Genomic DNA, 19,199 nt, shown 5'->3' on the forward strand with positions numbered 1-19,199 from the left:
CTAGTATAATATTATAACTAATATAACATTGTATGTCAATTATTCCTCAGTGAAAATAATATGAACACTAAGTGTCTATGAAAGGGGTCAGGATGCTCATCTTACTGACCCAAATATGTCCGCTGAGGATGAGGGTGAAGGAAATGGCTCTGAAAAGGCTCCATCTGGCATGAGATGAGAAGATTCTACTGCCATCAGCTTCAGATTTTGGTGTTTCATCAACTCAATAAAAAAGGCACGTGCCAATGACAACTAGATGTGGACTGTAGGCTACTCCACATTACCAGTCTGATGCCAAAATGCTTTACACAGTCCACCTAACAGATGGTAATGTATTTCAGCCATTACCAATGCAAGTAGGATTCAAACCAGTGACCCCAGGGGTGAGAGGTTGTATATCCAATTACAAATTCCCACTTTCCTTAAGTGTTAAGATGCCTAAAGCAATATATTTTATTTACATCAAGTTACATTGTATAAACTATATTTGATAAAAGAGATGACTTTACGTTCTCAACTTAAATCAAAGAATGCTTACTTAAGTATTTTTTTAATTGAATCACACTTTAATGCCATCGTATAATCTTTTGGTTAACAGTGCTCATCTTGATTATTCTAACAAAGGGAAACATGGAGATTAATACTTAAGTTGTAGAGCTTATGTCATCTATAAAATTACATGTTAGAAAATTCAGAAGAGATACCTGGGACATCTGTGAAGGTTTCTCCAAGGACAGACACGTGGAAATTGAGTCCTAAATCCTTAAGGTGCATTAATACCTTAAAAAAACTCTCCGGATCTTTATCATGCTCCCTGGAAATAAACACACAAAATATAACTTGTGAAACCTTAGGGTATGTGTTAGAAACAATGTTTTCACTTTTCACAGCATCAATTCCTTTCCTGGTCTATTGCTAGTTAAGGGAGCCTCTGGCATGGGAGCAGAGATTTCTCCCTATAACCTTAAATTGTAGCATCCGCATTGAGTGATTTCATGAATGTAACTTCTCTCTCATGAATCAAAACCCAGTTCTATTGAAATCTTAAGACTCTGCAGCCTTTTATTAAAGGAGACATCTATCTTGTTTTTCACATTTTTTTGGTTAGACTATAGAAAGTCTAGTGTATTTTCCTTTCTCCTAAAATGGTTAATTTTCCACTTAACACGGGTTTTTAACAAAAGAAAAGACCAGTCTTCAAAGGACGATTCTCTACTGATCATGAGAATGTACCAAAGATGTTTTTCATTTTCGTGGGTCTGAATACCTTCCTCTCACATTTACTGAGCCCTTTTGTGCCCACAAGGAACGCACAATTTAGGGAGCCAGATTACAGACTCTCTCACTAATCTCTCATTTTAAATAATTGAATGGAGAATTATAAATACATCAAAAGGGGGTAGGCCTGAGTCTAAGTCCGCTGAGTATTAACTCAGGAGTGGAGGTTAGTCAACTCATAAAAGAATAGTAATAAAGATAATTCTTTCATTTAGTAGAAGCTTTGAAAAACATGGATTATTTTTGTTTGTTTAGCTTGTCAGTCTTCTGTATAGTGACAGAATGAGAGGCTAAAGGACACTAAAATAAAAAAAAATCATCAATTCAAGAAATCATATTAAAATGAAATGAGTTATTTTTTACATTGTAAGGTGTGAATATTTCAGTATTTTTTGCATTTAATTGCACTGTTTTAAATTATCTTATTTCAGACAGATGTGGACCAGATGTCTTCTAAATATTTGTTTTTTTATTTATAATTCAGAATTTTAACTTATTTTTTATATTACAGAGAAATAGTTATATATCAGCAATTGAATTTCTCATTTACCAACTAATTATGTAAAATAAATCTGTAAATTGATCAAACTGCTATATGAAATATGAAAATTACATCATTCAGGAAATCTCATGAAAAATGACATCTGCAACCCTAAATGTGTTAATTCACAATTCAGTCAATATTTTCAGTATCAAGAATTAAAAACAAATGCATCTTCTGATTAACATTTTAAAACGGCACTTATCATCTTATGGAATTATAAGATCTTACAGAATTTGAGTTCTCTAACAACTTATTTTAAGCTCGGTATCTCTTGATTTGATTTACTTCAAATAATAAAGAATGCAATGGCGACATGTTGATCGCTTTTTAAAATGATGCATATTATATACACGTACCATTGGGAAGTTTTTGGATAGTTCTCATATATACTGTATATGCTGTGGGCAAGAACAAAGACTCAAAACAGTTTGAAACTAAAGAATACACCATATGCTATCTGCAACCATATCAATCAAATAGCTGCCACCTAATCTGTAATATGTTCTTTTAGCCTGATTCTCTGGGAAGTGCTTAGATGAAAAGAATGGAAACAATATAACATAATATATCTTAAAGAGAGAGTAAGACCATAGGGAAATCTAGCCACTCTATTCTCTAAATTTTTCATTTTGAGTTCCAAAAATTTTGGCTATAGATCCTCAAGAGAATATTTATCTTAAACATTTCCTGCTGTTTTGTTTGTTTGTTTATTTTGTATTAAACTTAAAATAAATGTGGTTTGGGGTTGGGAGGAGATTTAACTGGGTAGAAGCTGTAGTTCTTAAAAGATTCCAATATGAGTGTTTTCAAGGCAGCAGGCTTAATGAACCTGTATTTTCAGTGTTTCTGTACCAGATAAATGCATTACAATCCTACTGCATCCTTTTGATTTTTAAAAAATGTTTTTATTCAATTTACTTAAATGAAAAATAAAGCAGTTCAACCATTTCTTTAGATATTTTTATAGGTGGACAAAAGCTTTCATATTCAACAGTCACTTTGCATATGAACACAAAAGAGATTTGTATGAATCTCTCTCTTGTTTAAGCTATAATATATGGATGAATGTAAAGTGAGATTTTTCTTCCCCAAAATTATCCCTCAGGAAAAAGAGGCATTTTATACTAAAGTCCTTCTGACGTCTCTCGTAATACTGGGCATTCTCTCAATTACTTTATTTTGAACAAAGCACTGTTTAGGGAAGTTGCATTCACCTGAAACAACACCTAGTGGTGACAGTTTTGGACAGTGGGAGCAGTCATTCACTCGATGGGACTGGTAAAAAACAGAAGCAAAGAAATTTAATATTGACTTAGTAATTATTTTGAGAGACATGACCTAACAGTTCAAAGTGTTGGATGTTGTTGAAAACAAGTATTTCAAGGATCACACACACACACACACACACACACACACACACACACACACACAAAGTAATAGAATAGTGGTTATTGGAGATCATGAGTAGTAAGTGGGTTTTTATAGCTAAGGAAAAGATTTCCAGTGATGACAGTTTCCCAAGTCTTGCACCTCAAGCAGCTTAGACAGGGTTCCAGATGACAGGTGCTGGAAACATGCCAGCTTCCTGAAAAGATGGCACCCACCATACTGATGTCAGGAATGCACGGAAGGGGGAGTTGGGCTGAAACTGCTTCATGAAATTTAAGGGTGGGAAAAGAGCAATACTTCTAAAATTATTTTACATGATATGCACTTTAAAGTACTATTTATGTCTAAATTAGTAGATCATATATAAGTAGATACTTTATTTCATCCATGTCCCTCAAAGTTAGTCAATTTTGCTCAAGTTTTTTTTTCTGTTTCCTCTTTAGAAAAAGGAGAAATTGGGATCCCTGGGTGGCGCAGCGGTTTGGCGCCTGCCTTTGGCCCAGGGCGCGATCCTGGAGACCTGGGATCGAATCCCACATCGGGCTCCCGGTGCATGGAGCCTGCTTCTCCCTCTGCCTATGTCTCTGCCTGTTTCTCTTTCTCTCTCTGTGACTATCATAAATAAATAAAAAAAATTAAAAAATGAAAAAAAAAAAAAGAAAAAGGAGAAATTTCCTAGCATTCAGATGATCTTTAGAAGCTGTGTACAGATATTTAGCCACAGCCATATATCAATGAAAAGATGAAAAGAATGCCATATATCAAGGCACGAATGACAGTCAATGGCAGAGCTCAATATATTCTGCTGAGTGAGGAGCACATTCCAAATATCCATATGGGTCATCCACGGAATTTATCCCAGCATTCATGATATTAACGAACCCATTTAGCAGAGTACATGAATCTGTCTTAAATTTCTTTCTAAGAAATCTAATGCGATTTATGATTATCGCATTATTTATGATTTTAGCACAAAGCATTAAAAATAGGATACAGGATTAAAATAACATAGTGCCCCCTTTCCCCATAGCTAGGAAGCTTAGGCACACATTTAATAATACACTCAAGTCTTTATAACCATACTTGTAGATTTACCGGCTCCTAAACACTCTTTTGATCTTATCCATTGTAGGGATGTAAAGTGAAACAGTGTTTTAGAAGGCAATTTGGTAATATGCATAATAGGCATTGAGAGTGTAGATGCCTTTTGCACCAGTAATTTAGAAACGTTACCCTATCAAATATAAAGAGGTGTCTAGAAATCCAGGTAGAGGATGTTCATAACAGCATTGCTTGTAGTAGCAGCCATCTGTAAACAACCTAGAGGGATGATAAAGGAATATATCTGGATACATAGGCAATACCACATTGCATTGAAAATAATGCAACAGACCCTGGTTGGCTCAGTCGGTGGAGCATGTGACTCATGATCTTGGGGCTGCGAGTTCAAGCCCCGCAACAGATGTAGAGATTACTTGAAAATAAAATATTAAAAAAAAATAATGCTGGGGATTTCTGGGTGGCTCAGCGGTTTAGCACTGCCTTCAGCCCAGGGCCTGATCCTGGAGACCCGGGATCGAGTCCCACGTCAGGCTCCCTGTATGGAGCCTGCTTCTCCCTCTGCCTGTGTCTCTGCCTCTCTCTCTCTCTCTCTCTATCATGAATAAATAAATAAATCTTTAAAAAAATAAAAAAATAATGCTATAGAAGTATACTTCTTGACATGGAAAACCGAGAAATACTGTTAAGTAAAAGGAAAATGACAGAGTACTACTTATCATATGACCGGCTTTTATAAGACAAAGGGGTATGTGTGCCTAGAAAAAAGTCGCGATGAACTACACTGAAATGTTAACAGGGGTTTGTTGTTTTTAGGTTTCTCTCCCTCCTCCTCTCCACCCCATGTTTTCTATTGTTTAGCAAAGATTTTTTTCAATATGGATCATTTTTAATGCTTTTAAGGAATATCTACTCCCCCCTCCCAAACATTTTGCCATAAAATCATATTCATAGGATCTCTGGCTAACTTTGTACCATTTCCAGTATGTATAGCAGCATGATTCCTACTTTCTTGTGACGCCTCTACATTTGATAGCTGCCCATTGATCACAAAACATTCTTGAAGATGAGTCAAAACCCAAGCTTCCCACAATCCCTTCACTCTTGAATAGGTAAGAATGAAACAGTCTGGCTGGGAACGAGTTCCTCAAGCAGCCCAACTATGGCAGAAGCGACCAGCACGGAAATATTTCAGTCTTACTGGAAGCAGCAGATATAGCAAGAACAGCTTTTATTCCCAAATATTATTCAGAACATTTGAAAAGCATAAACTGTTTCCATGTGTTTTTTCTTCCTATATCTGTTCTCTCTCTGTTGCCTTTCCCGTTTAGTTTTGTAGAGCTAAATTTCTTCTTATTCCTCATTTAACATTCGTTCAGTAAATATTTATTGAGGATTTCTAAGTTCTCCATACTTGTCACTTACACTAAACTGTTACCCTTTCCTATTTTCCCAGATAACTTTATACTTACGGAATGCAATCTCTTTGATCTAGTTCCTCACATCCCCTGGGCAGAAACCTGGCTCTTTACCCATGCTATTGTCTCCCAGCAGCGTGGCACTCTGGCCCGAGAGCCCCATGGGGGGCAGATGAAGGATGTCTGTTTTGTTCACTCTGAGTCACCCAGTGCCTCGCCAAGCAGTGGGGGACTTTACTTCTGTTTATCGGTATCTGGTTCTTTTCCCTTCTGGGCACACAGAAGATTCAAGGGTCAACTCCTCCCAGTAGGGCAGGCTATGGAACTCGTTCTGGTCAATGGGTTGGACGCTGACTGATTTGTGTCACTGCCAGGTAGAAGCATCTTAGAGCAGTTCTGAACAGCACTTAGTCTCCTGCAGTAATCCTTGTGGGGGTCTTTGTGTGATGACTGTGAGGTCAGAACAGTGAAGCAGTTGGACTGCTATGTGGAGGCAAAGCCACCTAAACATGCAGCGGACTTTGAGTTAGTGAGATAAGGCAACTTTTGCGGTGTTGAGCAACTGATATGGGGGAGGGATGTTCGTTACTGCAGCATAAATGTGATCGATGTCGACTAATACATTATCTGGAGGAAAATTAGCTGCTCCAAAAACTACTTGTTTGAATAAATGGAGGTATGGAAAAATGAATTACATTTGTGGGGTTCCTATGTTCATGATTCCAGGCCAGGCACCTGATCATAACCAAGTAGTCGAACAAATACAACTATTCCTCCATTTAAGAGCCTATAGAAGAGATTGAGGCTGCATTTGAAATCGTCTCTCAACACTCCAAAGTCATTACCTTTCTTCTATACAATCTTTGATTTTTAATTTCTCTCTTCCCACATATAATGAGAAGAAAAAGAGTTGACCCCTCTAGTCCATTTGGTTTGATTTTGTTTCCAGACCAACAAGCCCTGGACGTTCCTTAGATTCTTCTGACTTGAGGTTAAAACCCATTGTATAACAGATGGCAATAAGCATATGTGCAAGTAATATCAAGTGATGATCTAACACCATGGTTTCAAACTTCTTTCCCTTTCTGATATGCTGCTAAACCTCCATCTTCACTTCCTCATCATGGAGTACTGCTTTACTCCCAAATTCAGTGATGTTCAGTTATGTTCAATAACATAAAGCTTCTATTTATCACCCTGTGCTAGTTGTGATCATTTGCTTCTCTACTCTCCCTTCTAGGGCCATAAATGCTTCACTCTCCTCTACAGGCCTGACATAGCAACAATCATTTCTAGTTTCCCTCCATGCGTTCAGCTTCTGCTACTCCAATGCTGCTTCAAATAGAATTCAACCAACAGTTTTATTTTTTTTTATAAAGATTTTTTTATTTATTCATGAGAGACACACACACAGAGGCAGAGTCATAGGCAGAGGGAGAAGCAGGCTTCCTGCGGGGAGCCTGATAATGGACTTGATCCCAGGGTTCTGGGATCACGACCTGAGCCAAAGGCAGACGCTCAACCACTGAGGCACCCAGGTGTCCCTCAACCAAGAATTTTAGCCACCACCGACTTTTGGACTTCTTTCCATCTCTGTCTCTCTTGGATACTACTAGTGCCTCCCTTTCTCTAACACTATCAGACCTCCCCACCAATATTTATTTATGGTTGACCAAGACCAAGGCTATCCACTGTGGCTTTTTCTGAAGATTGTTCATACTGCATTCTGTCTTCCAACTCTACTTTTAGAGGAGGAGTGAAAGGTGCAGTCCAGAGAAAAGTGGCTCTGCCACTGACCAGCAGTATGACTACAACTATTTTACATAACCACATATAGCCTCAGTTTCTTCATCCTTAAAATGGGATAACAATAATACATTAAAAAATTAGTTGTTAGGAATGAAGAAATGCCTGGCTCCCGGCAGATCTATAATAAACTCTCATTCTCTTCATCTTTAGTATTGGTAGTATTTTAATATTTTAGAAATGTTAACAAATTGATTCCATCTCCTCTCCTCTCCAGTACACTCAAGATACTAAGATATTTTAAGTCTGTTGCTTCAGGAAAGATATGGGATGGAAATGCAGATCTCCAACTCCCACCGAAAGGGGAAGGCAATCTTCTTTGTTGATTACAGGAGCAACAATCCATGTAGAAATGGTAAGGACTTCAGATGGGTATACGTATTTAAGCAAAATGTCACATGAGTGTAGCACATACTCTTCCACCCCATGCTGCTGTTTCACTTCCAGACAAGAAACATGAAGGACTGATGGAAGAGAGCCGAGGGGAACAGAAGTTTGAGAGAGTCCCAGAAGCCATGCACTGGACCTCCTGGGTCAGAACCTTGGGGGAGAAGCACAACTCCAGAGAGTGAATGTCTGAGTGTGTATATCTAGGCAGACAGTACTAGGGACATGCGTTAGAGATTCCTGAGCTGTGGTAGGCATAATGGTGGAGCCGTGGTTTCTTAGCACGTCATGGAAGAATCACAGAGTAGTTGGCAGACAGAAGAAAGGGATCCCTCAGCAGTGGCCTGTGAATGGGGACCAGGAATTGGAAGATGGGATCTTGAACTGCTTGAGCTTTCTGTCACCATATTGAAATGGCCCATTGCACAGAAATTAATTTATAGAAAAATAAAATTCTAATTTATGCATGTCAGGGTTTCATGCCATCTGCACATTCCTATCCACATCCTTCCTCTTAACAGCAGAGTGAGAGATGTCTGCCTTTCAAAATTCAAAGTCTATTAGAGCTCCAGATCTTCCACCTTGCTTCTTTTTGAGAGACCTGTGTTCTTATTTTCCATTTCCTTCCTGAAGCCTGTTATCCTACTCCCTACTCTACAATTTCTTTAATTGTGTCTTTAGCATTTTTAAGTTATTCCTATTACCCGATAACATTTATTGATCATAAGAGTTCCAATAATGAGGTATTTCTAGGTGACTTTTCACAGATCATCTCACCTTAGAACATGAGTGTCATCTGTCTTTTCTCCTTCTTGTGTTTTCCTTACAACTTTGCTCCCATTCCCACATTCTCTTGGATGAAAGTGTTCTCTAACAATACCAATTCCCACACCTGCCCCAATTATTCTCATGCTCTTATGTTTTCTTTTACCTTTGACACCACTGATCATACTCTGTCTTCTTAGAAATGATCCTTGCTTATTTTCCACATAGTGTACTTAGACTACAACCCAATGACCTTCTCTCCAATTAAGTCTTCCCACTCATTCCATCCAGATGGCCACCCCATGAAAAGAAATCATTTTTTTCCCATTAGGTACCACAACATGATTACCTTTTAAATCTCCCCATTGCTAAAAGCTTAGAGCCCCAGGTTGTTTCTCTTTGACAATGATTTCCTCTTTCCCTGGATATTGTATACAATAATTTCATTCAGCCATCTAATTTGTCAATAAGCTCTTCTTCTCTGCAACTCTGGCCAGCAAGTCTGCAGATACCCATGCCTCAAAGAACTGGCAAGCCATGAAGAGCCTTAATTAAGATGAATTAGGTCTTCCCCATTCTTGGATGTTACTTAAGTGGCATCCACTATTACACATACTTTTAAATCATCATAATGTACATAATTACTTCCTCTCAGTCCTGGGAGGTTCTATGGAACTAAACTTTTTACCCAATTCATTACTAAGTCTTTCTATTTCCCTCTGTAATAAAGTTGTTCCTTGTCAAATGTGGTGACTGGGTCTGTAATCTGAAACCAACTAATCATTTATATGTATATTTTGAATTATAACATTTCTAAGAGATATGAAGAAATACATTCAAAACTCTCGCTAGCTATCCTGGGAGCTACCCCAGCAGTCCACCTTCTTTATAGTTATAAACTTCTTGCAGGGTTCAGTCTAGGAAACCCGCGGACACCTCTGAGAATTGTGTTTCTACCTCTTATATAGGAAGATTCATGATTCTTGTTTCCTATTTTACCCTGTCAGGAAGCGTACATTACGATTTTAAAGTGCTCAATCTCAGCATCTAAAAGATGTTAATAATAGTGCTGAAAAATATAATAAAGGAAATTAAAAAAAAAAAAAGACCTGCACCCTCACTGGATGGGCTCAATAGTAGAAAAAGTATTGCATGGAATAGAATCAGTGATCTTGACATAAACAGAACTTACCTGATGTGAACATCAGCAAGAAAACAGATTAAAAAAAAATAACATAAACAAAGAACTGAACCTCAGGGACCTATGAGACAACAGAAGATCCAATATTTATAGCATCAGAGTTCCAGGATGAGATTCTGCATTATTTCTTACAACTAAAGGTGAATCTACAATTATTTTAATATACATTTCAACTGTAAAAAAAAAAGCATGCCCATTATAATAAAATACAAATAATTCAGAAATACATGAAGTCTTCACTGAATTCCCCTATTTATTACACCTCCTGATAGTACTCCTCGGATGTAACCCCTACCAGCAGTTCTTCGGTGTGCAGGGTTTGACCTCTTTCTAGGCATATGCAAACATATATTTGTGTGAACGTATTTTTGTATATATCTTTCTCATTTTATAAATATGAGGTCAGTATCAGTCATTTTGCACTTTCCATTTTCACTAAATACAATACAGACATCTATACCCACCAACACAAGTAGATATTTCATTTTATTTTTTTATTTTTTATTTTTACTTTTTAAAAATATTTTATTTATTTATTAGTGAGAGACAGAGACAGACAGAGAGAGAGAGAGAGGCAGAAACACAGGCAGAGGGAGAAGCAGGCTCCATGCAGGGAGCCCGACATGGGACTCGATCCCGGGTCTCCAGGATCACGCCCAGGGCCGAAGGCAGGCGCTAAACTGCTGAGCCACCTGGGGTTCCCCAGATATTTCATTTTCAAATGGTTACCTAATATCTCAAAATTTTTAGTATAATTTTGTCCTACTTATAAACGGTTTGTCCTGCTAATGGACATTTAAATTGTTTCTCATTTTTTGATGTTTCAAATACTAAAAGTGATGCTTTTCTTAACATTCAAATTTCTCTTTTGAAGAATCCTTAATTCTTTCTTGTTTTTCCTCCCTTCCTACAATGTTCACTCTACTTTTGGAACTCTCCGACTTTCAAAGTTTCACCTGCTTTACCTTCTGCTATGTTTTAAGTTGCACAAGGGCAGAACTTATGCCTTTGCTTATCTGGTATTCCCCATGTCTAGAAAAGGCCTGGCATACTGTTGAAAAAGTTATCACCCTGACTCAACTCTAAATCTAGATCACCTCTTCTAAATCTAATCTTCTTACTCCCATCTACTGTAAATGGTGATTTTATGATTTCTATAATCAGGTGGATATTCAGAATCTTCACTTGGCCCTTCCAATGCTAACTCATCCATAATACTTAAAAACTAAACTGCTGCCCTGTTGAACTCAGCACTAATGACCAAACAATTTTCTAGTATCAGCATGGCCTCATTCTCCCAATACTCCAGGATCTGAAGCCAAACACATTTTTGAACGCAAGGAGGCTGCTTCCAAACTTGTCCTGCCAATCAACTTATTACCAACTTTGCCATTTTTTTCTAGACAAATAATTTAAGATTTGCTTGATCATTTCCATTTTTAGAATACCATGTTCTCACCTCATACCTTTATACCATCACTGAGCTTCAGACTGCTCCCCTGCCAGTTCAGCTTCCAAAACATTTTCCAATTATCTTCTTCAACATGATTTTCCTGAGATATCTCTTCTCTGACAATAACTAAAAGCCTTTAAATTGAAATCAAGCTGCCCTATCCAACATTCAGATATTTCCATCAACCATTTATCCTTGCTATCCCCCCAAATAAGCACTAGTATTCATATTCATTTTCATTCTCTCCCTTTCTCGCTGCTCTTCACAATCTACAGCTCTTGTGCCTATGATTCTTGAGTTTGGAACATGCTCTCCCTACCTCTCTGTCACTCCTTGTCCATTGTCTCTCTCATTGACTTTAAATCTATTGTTACTAGTAGTCATCCCTGTGTAATGCCATCCTCACTCTGAATCACTCAACTACTAGCATTCATATGCTACTAATGATTTCATGAATGTGTTCTTTTACGTTACTTCATAATTACTTGTATGCTGTCCCCTTATAATTAGTCTGGAAGTCCCACAACATCAGAGAACCTCTTTGACTCAGAAGTTGGCGGGCACTCAAAATATGACTTTGAAATGAATGAATGATGGTTCTGTCACGGCTGAATAGAGACAGTCATATTTTTAAAACTACGGTAGGATAGGTCTATGAAATGACATGAAGGATCATGTTTTTTTTTAATGGAGAATTAAACATGGTCTGCATTATTAGATGTCTTTCATCGAAATGGATTTCAATTCTTAATAACAGGTTTTCATATTCAGTTGTGGACATTTTGTCACATCTAGAAATGACAAGGTCTTCAATCACATGGCAAAGAATCTTAACTTGAAGAGAAAAATCCACTCCAAAGCCTCATTCTGATTTCTGAAATGTTAAAATAGAAATGGACAGAGTAATTCATAAGAAATCCCTCCAATGGGGAGAAAAATGCAAAAATCCTGTCCATTCCACATAGTATGTCTTGTTTCTAGACCCAAAGAAGACTGCTGTGTTTTTTGGCTGACACAGAGATCCCCTAGAAGAGACAGTCTCCCTTACTCAGCAGCGACTGTTAAGCATACCAGATTGTCATGGCAATGACTGTGGGAAAGGAGGAACACAATATGGAATGTCTGTTCTAGAAAGACCTGCTCAAAATGATGTGTTCTTGTTGCTACATATGTTGCGTTTTTTCATTTTATAAACAGGATTAATTATGTATTCTCTCCATTTTCCCTACATCCTTATAAATGGAATTAATCTGTATTATTCTAATTAGTTCCTTTTACAATACCATAAGAGAAAAAAGTTGGGCCTCAAACCTCATTACTCTAGTCATTTGTTGCTTATTTTAAAGTTATTAAGAGCTGCTCACATTAGGTGCTAAAGGTATACTATTTATTCATATGAAAAAGAACAAAAGATTCTGAATATTGTAATAATATTACATTCTATTAGTTAACTATATTGCTCAAGAAAAGGTGCTCCAGAATGGGAAGTCACATGAACCAAAGTCTTAATTAATTAAATATACTTATGGTTAGCAGATATCAGAACACATTATTTCTGGTAAAGAATGGATAATTAGTCAACTATGGCATATAGTGTGTTTGGTGAACCCAAAGGAAGAAGATACTTCTCTAAAGCCAATAATCATCAATTCATTTTCTGACTCTAGTCATAAGTGACTATAGGGTGAGTTTTATCAGAATAAATGAAGTAAAACAGTTTAGATGGACAATATAGCCTAATGGAAAGAGGGTTAAAATCCTAGTTCTGATATTTAGTAGCTGTAATCCAGGGCAAGCTACCAAACCACTCTGAGATTTAACTTCTTCATCTGTAACGGTCTGGCTAATCGCACTCACTTCAAAGGGCTGTTGAGGGGATTAAGTGAGATGATGTTTATGGAACAATTTGTAATGCCCAGGAAACAGCAGATAGACAATAAAGGATAGCTGTTATTATTGTTGTTATGATGATTATTATAATCATCATTGTTTTATTCTTCATTTATTGAACTGGAAATTCAAGAATATTCTAGTGAAATTTTTTTTAAGGTTTATTAATTTATTTAGTGGGGAGGAGATGGAGAGAGAGAGAGAGAGAGAGAGAGAGAGAGAGAGAGCATGTGAGCCAGGGAGGGGTACAGGGAGGAGAGAGAATCTGGAGCAAACTCCTCAGAGTGTAGAGCCCAACAAGGGGCTCGATTCCACGACCCTTGAGATCACGACCTAAGCCAAAACCAAGAGTTGGATGTTCAACCAAATGTGTCATCCAGGAGCCCCTCTAGTGAGTTTATTTTTTTAAAAAAACATTCTTTCTGGGATCCCTGGGCGGTGCAGCGGTTTGGCGCCTGCCTTTGGCCCAGGGCGGGATCCTGGAGACCCGGGATCAAATCCCACATCGGGCTCCCGGTGCATGGAACCTGCTTCTCCCTCTGCCTATGTCTCTGCCTCTCTCTATCTCTCTGTGACTATCATAAATAAATAAAATTTTTTTTAAAAAAACATTCTTTCTAAAACATGCTGAACGCTCACTTTAGCTTATTGTAGAAAGCTTTTTTTTTTAAAGATTTTTATTTATTCATGAGAGACATAGAGAGAGGCAGAGACATACGCAGAGGGAGAAGCAGGCTCCTGTGGGGCACCCGATGCAAAACTCGATCCCAGGAGCCCAGGATCACGTCCTGAGCTGAAGGCAGACGTTCAACCACTGAGCTACCCAGGTGCCCCCCGCCCTGCCATGAGCTTAACAGCCATCATAAGTGGGTGAAAAATAAAGCTTGCTATGCTTTATAATCAGTTATTGATAGTAAGTGGAATGTACCAGTGTTGAGCTTATAAGGTTTACCTTGATAATTACACGTGGAGGCATCTAAAGTGTCAACTATGTTACACATGGAAACAGTATAGTGTGCCTTCAATACATGGGAGGCATTATTTACAGCACGGAGTTACGAATATGATTTAAAGTAAAATTTCTGTTTGTATAAGATACACATATTTACAACTGGAATTTTCTTCTCAGGATTGTATCCCTAATCTTGTCAAATGTCACCTTTAATCCAGTCACCCAAGCCACATTAACCCAGTCACCCTCACAACAACAATCAATTCCTGAACCAACTCCTCATTATCATTATCATCATTGTCTTCCCTTTCTTGATATGGTTCACACACTCATCATTCCTTCCCAGGACTATTAGAACATTATACCAAATCACCTTCTTATGATAATTAGAACTGAAGTCAGGAGAGTAAACTGTCATCCCTCTTCTCCTCTCAGAATTACCCAAAAGCAACAAGAAGAACTAGAGATGGAGCGCAAATGTGATCTTCCACAAAAATAAGACATCAGAAACCCTGAACCACACAATAGGTGGGTAAGCTGTAAAAAATAATGAGGATCAACAGGTACACAGGTGAAGTGGATGAGGATACCCTTGGATTCGCAGAGAGAACTGGCACAAGGTGCTTCTCCACAGTAAAGAGTGGGCTTAGGGTGCAAAGTCAAATATTTCTCCTTCAGCACAACATCCACAGGGTTTGTGGGCTGCCAGTGCTAAGAATTTCTCTGTGCCAGGTTCAGTCTCGAGAAGCAGCGAATAAAGTGCTAAGTAAGAGATCAGACATTGAAAGTATTTTTGCAAGAAGTGGTCTGTTTGATAATCATCTTCTCTGGGAGGATTACAGAAATACATTGGCTGGTATATGAAATAGTTTTTTTTTTCTGACGACATAGTTCATCCATTTTCATGGATTAGAATGGCACTGAAAGTTGAATTTCCCATGCAAAATCCTAAGAAAAAGGTAATCTTTTAAAAAGGTAAACATTAAAAAAACCCTCTTCCTTCTGATTTAGAGTCAAAGTTTATGGAACTTTCTCTTTTTTAAAATAAAAATGGTATCACACTTTCTATTTTTTTTAAGATTTATTTATTTATTCATGAGAGATGCAGAGAGAGAGAGAGAGGCAGAGACACAGGCAGAGGGAGAAGCAGGCTCCACGCAGGGAGCCCGATGTGGGACTCGATCCCGGGTCCCGGGGTCACTACCTGAATCAAAGACAGATGCCCAACCACTGAGCCACCCAGGCATCCCAGTATCACACTTTCTAAATGGGAACTTACCCAATGATTCACTATTATGTGTAATTCACTTATGACACTATTTCATTAGGAAAAATTCTGTCCATATTCTTGATAGTGTGTATTCAAAGAGCAGAATTAAATAATTAACTTTTTATTGCATAGAGTTTCTTCAATATTTATTTCTGTTTTGCTTTGTATTCTTAAACTTTTAATACTTTTCAAAAGTTATTTAAGATGAAATGTTAATGTGATTGGTACATTTTAGATCTGCTAAGCACTAAAATGAGTTACAATCTTACCCATTTAAATCAAGGAAAGAAATTAGTGGTTTAATATCTTTGTTGCAAAAAAAATAATATCTTTGTTGCATTCATAGGACAGATACATAATAAATGCCTCTTACTGTTTTCATCTGGAAATTGGGTTCACAGTATATGATCCATCAAGGAGAAGTTACAAAGGGGTCTTTTTTTTTTTAACTTGCATATCAATGACCTTAGGAGGCACGCCAAGTATACCAGTTTTATGTTCAAAATGATCTAGGACGAAACACCACAGTATGGTTCTAGGACTACTTAATCGGTATTTTTTCATAGTGTTTTATTTAAAGTGTAAAAACTCAGAACAAGAATAAAATCTCTTACCTAGGATAGGTTTTTGGCCTTAAGACAAGAATATCCTTGTGTGAAGTCAGTAATTCCCATAAAGGAGAATGAGCACTGCCGTGTGCCAGACACAACTTGTACAAGGCACTGGGGCACAAGTATAATTAACGAGGACAGAGACCCAACCCTCGAGGAATCTAGGTTCTAGTCAAGGAGACAGGTTGTTGCTCCTATGCTCTGATTTTAGGGTTGAAAAGGAAAAGCCACTGTCTATAAATCTCATCTATAACTATTAAGAATGCCTGAAGCTCCTTAAAGCCAGAACCTTCTATATCTTAGCGGTCCAGTTTTAGCAAGGTGCTGTGGTCCTAGTAAATAAATCCCCCCAGGGAGTTAACACACTAAAATACTAGCAAGGATTTATATGTTAGTGTGATTTAAAGTAAAAGGATGTCTGTGCACATGTGTGTATCTTGTATTCTCTGGGGATTAATATATTGAAACAGATCACTAAGAGAACGTAAGTTCAGATGGGTAAAGAAGGAAGGTCAAGAAGACAAGATTGAGAGGTGAAGGATGTACAAGGAGGGTAAGAATCGTGTGAAATATCAGACATAAGCCAGTTTTGGGTGTCTGGGCAGCAGCTAAAAGGCTCCTGCTGGGAGGAAGGGCAAAGGGTACACATAAGTGAGATGGGCCGGTGCCTGTGTGGAAAAATTCTGCCCATCTCACTGCAGCTGGAGGCTGGCTCTCAAAGTACGGGTCAGGTGTGCAACGAGCTTTTAATCTGGCCTCTAGGGATCCCTGGGTGGCGCAGCGGTTTGGCGCCTGCCTTTGGCCCAGGGCACGATCCTGGAGACCCGGGATCGAATCCCACATCGGGCTCCCAGTGCATGGAGCCTGCTTCTCCCTCTGCCTGTGTCTCTGCCTCTCTCTCTCTCTCTCTCTCTCTCTGTGACTATCATAAATAAAAAAAAAAAAATAAAAAAAAATCTGGCCTCTAGTCCAGTAGTTCCAGGCCCTGGTACAAGAGAAGACCAGAGCTTTCTAGTTGCTCAGGTAGGAATAGGGACATCAAGTTGCCACCAGCCCTCCTCACACCTGCTCCCACTTTGGTCCAGTCCAGGTGCACCCCAAACACAAGGAAGGACGCCCACCAGACCGTTCACCTCAGTTTTAGAGTTACCAATGGAAATGTGAAAGAAAGCACTGCTACCAGTTCTGGTGGAGTCTTTCTGGGCTCCCTGAGCACAGGTTCACATTTGGTTTCGTTTGGTGTTCTATCTTGCAGCATATGCGGCTCAGGAGCTGAGGAGGAATGTGCCTGATGGAATCCGCTTTCAATTATCTTCACTTCCTCAGTGAAGCGTTGCCTGACTCTTCTAGGCAGAATGAGTTGCTTCCTCTTTTGGGTTTTCCCTTATTATGCTGTACTACAATTATCTGGGAGCTCTCTGTGGCAGGGGTCTCAAAAGAAGCCCTATCAATACATGTGTAGAAGGATAATATTTGAAGTATTAATCAATGTGCTTAATGGGTTTCCTCCCTGGATATTTGCTACTTTGCAAATCTACTCTTCCCCCACCCCCAGCCTGAGGAGCAAAAATACTCTATAATCTTTGCCCTTAAGGTAAGGTTATTAAACAGAAATGCAAAGAAAAGACAAATAAATAGTTAAGTCTTGAATTTTATATTAAAATTCTGATGCTGAAGTCTATATAATAGTTCTATAGACAAAAACTAAGTAGGTTTCTCTTAACACTCTCCCTCCCCATCTCCCCCTCTTCCCCCCCCCCTCCTGAAAAATCTGTGTGCTGAGGGAGGCAAGTTGGAGAGGATGGAGATACTCTTGAGTGGATGTCCAAGGCTGGAAACTGGGAGAAACGGGGTGGCAGAGAGCTGGTTGCATGCGAGAGTGACTTTGGTCTTGTGCCTTTTCTTCTAGAAGCCGGCGGGGGGGGGGGGGCAGCAGCTTTGCAGGGGCAACTGTGGCCAGCATGGCACGGGATCAACTGAGGAAGACAGATTGCCTGGGTCAGGGAGGACTGAGAGCAAGTTTGCAGAGTTTTCTGAGGTCCACAAGTGACATGGGAGAGCGACCATATTTTCCAAAGGCCCTCAGCAGGATGAAGAAGCTGCAGCACGATGCAGGTGGCACTGTGTCGTGCTGAGAGGCCCCTGCAGTACACCTGGCATGAACAACGCAGTGTGTGGGCAGATGGGAATGTAACGCAGTAGACACCAGTTCTGTGAGATGATCACCAAGAACCAGACAGGACAATATTCTTTTCAGAGGTTGCCAATGTGGCCATGGGCCAACTGAGACCAAACCATCTCTGATGCTTACTAAGCATCCTTAGAATTTAAGTACTTCCCAAAGGAAAAAAAATAGGGAGAACCTAAAATTAGCTGAATTATCATGAATTCACTAAGAGAACCCTCAGGTAACTGGGCTGAGTTATAAAGAAACAAAGATTAATAACAACAGCAAACGTGCATAGATAGCCCTTATATGGATCGGGAACTGTTCTAAGACCACTGGAGAGATTAAATCATTTCAGCCTCACAGCAACCATGTGGGGTAAGTACCATTCTCCTACTTAATTTACAGGTGAAGAAACTGAGGCTTAGTGAGATTAAGCAACTTGCCCACGTTGCCCAAGTGGCCCAAGGGTAAGGGGGCGACCTGGGATTCAAACCAGGCAGTCTGGCTGTAGTCTGGGCTCAGACATTACAATCTGGCATATGTGGATACTGGGGGTGCCAACTTCCTTGCCTCATGTAAATATGAGTTGAATGTGTGAATAAATGAATGAGTGATGATTACATCTTGGATTCTTTGTACTTGGTACTATAGTTCAAGTTCATTTAACATGGTCCTTATGCTAAATTACAAATATGAGTACCTTCCCCTAAAAGGGCAAGATCATTCTAATAAGTTTTTGAATAAATGCCTTGCACATCAACATTTTACGTTAAGGAATGAATATGGCTTGTTGTCACTGTTAGTTTACTTAAGACATTCCAGCTGACTCATCTTTCCCCAGCCCAAATCAGATTATGAGATACTTTGTTTTACTCTTTCCTACCTCTTTTTTTTTTTATTTACTCCATCTGCCATAATTACCTCTTATTCAGTCTTAGTGCTTTTTAAAATCTTCACCTATCTAAATAATCCACAAGTTAAGACCTCCTAGTTCCTAATAGCTACT

General features: G+C 38.8%; 1 protein-coding gene across 9 annotated transcripts in view; it reads right to left on the reverse strand.

Moving 5' to 3' along the window:
• LOC129495548 (glycosyltransferase-like domain-containing protein 1) overlaps positions 1-19,199 on the reverse strand; it is a 388,336-nt gene that overhangs the window by 27,623 nt on the left and 341,514 nt on the right. For all 9 annotated transcript variants that reach the window (XM_055303172.1, XM_055303177.1, XM_055303178.1 and 6 more), the window contains one exon: positions 705-814. In XM_055303172.1, coding sequence (XP_055159147.1) covers positions 705-814 — 110 coding nt within the window. The remainder of the gene's footprint in view (positions 1-704; positions 815-19,199) is intronic.

This window comes from Nyctereutes procyonoides, unplaced genomic scaffold (genome assembly GCF_905146905.1).
Source record: "Nyctereutes procyonoides isolate TBG_1078 unplaced genomic scaffold, NYPRO_anot_genome, whole genome shotgun sequence".
NCBI classification, from domain to species: Eukaryota; Metazoa; Chordata; class Mammalia; order Carnivora; family Canidae; genus Nyctereutes; species Nyctereutes procyonoides.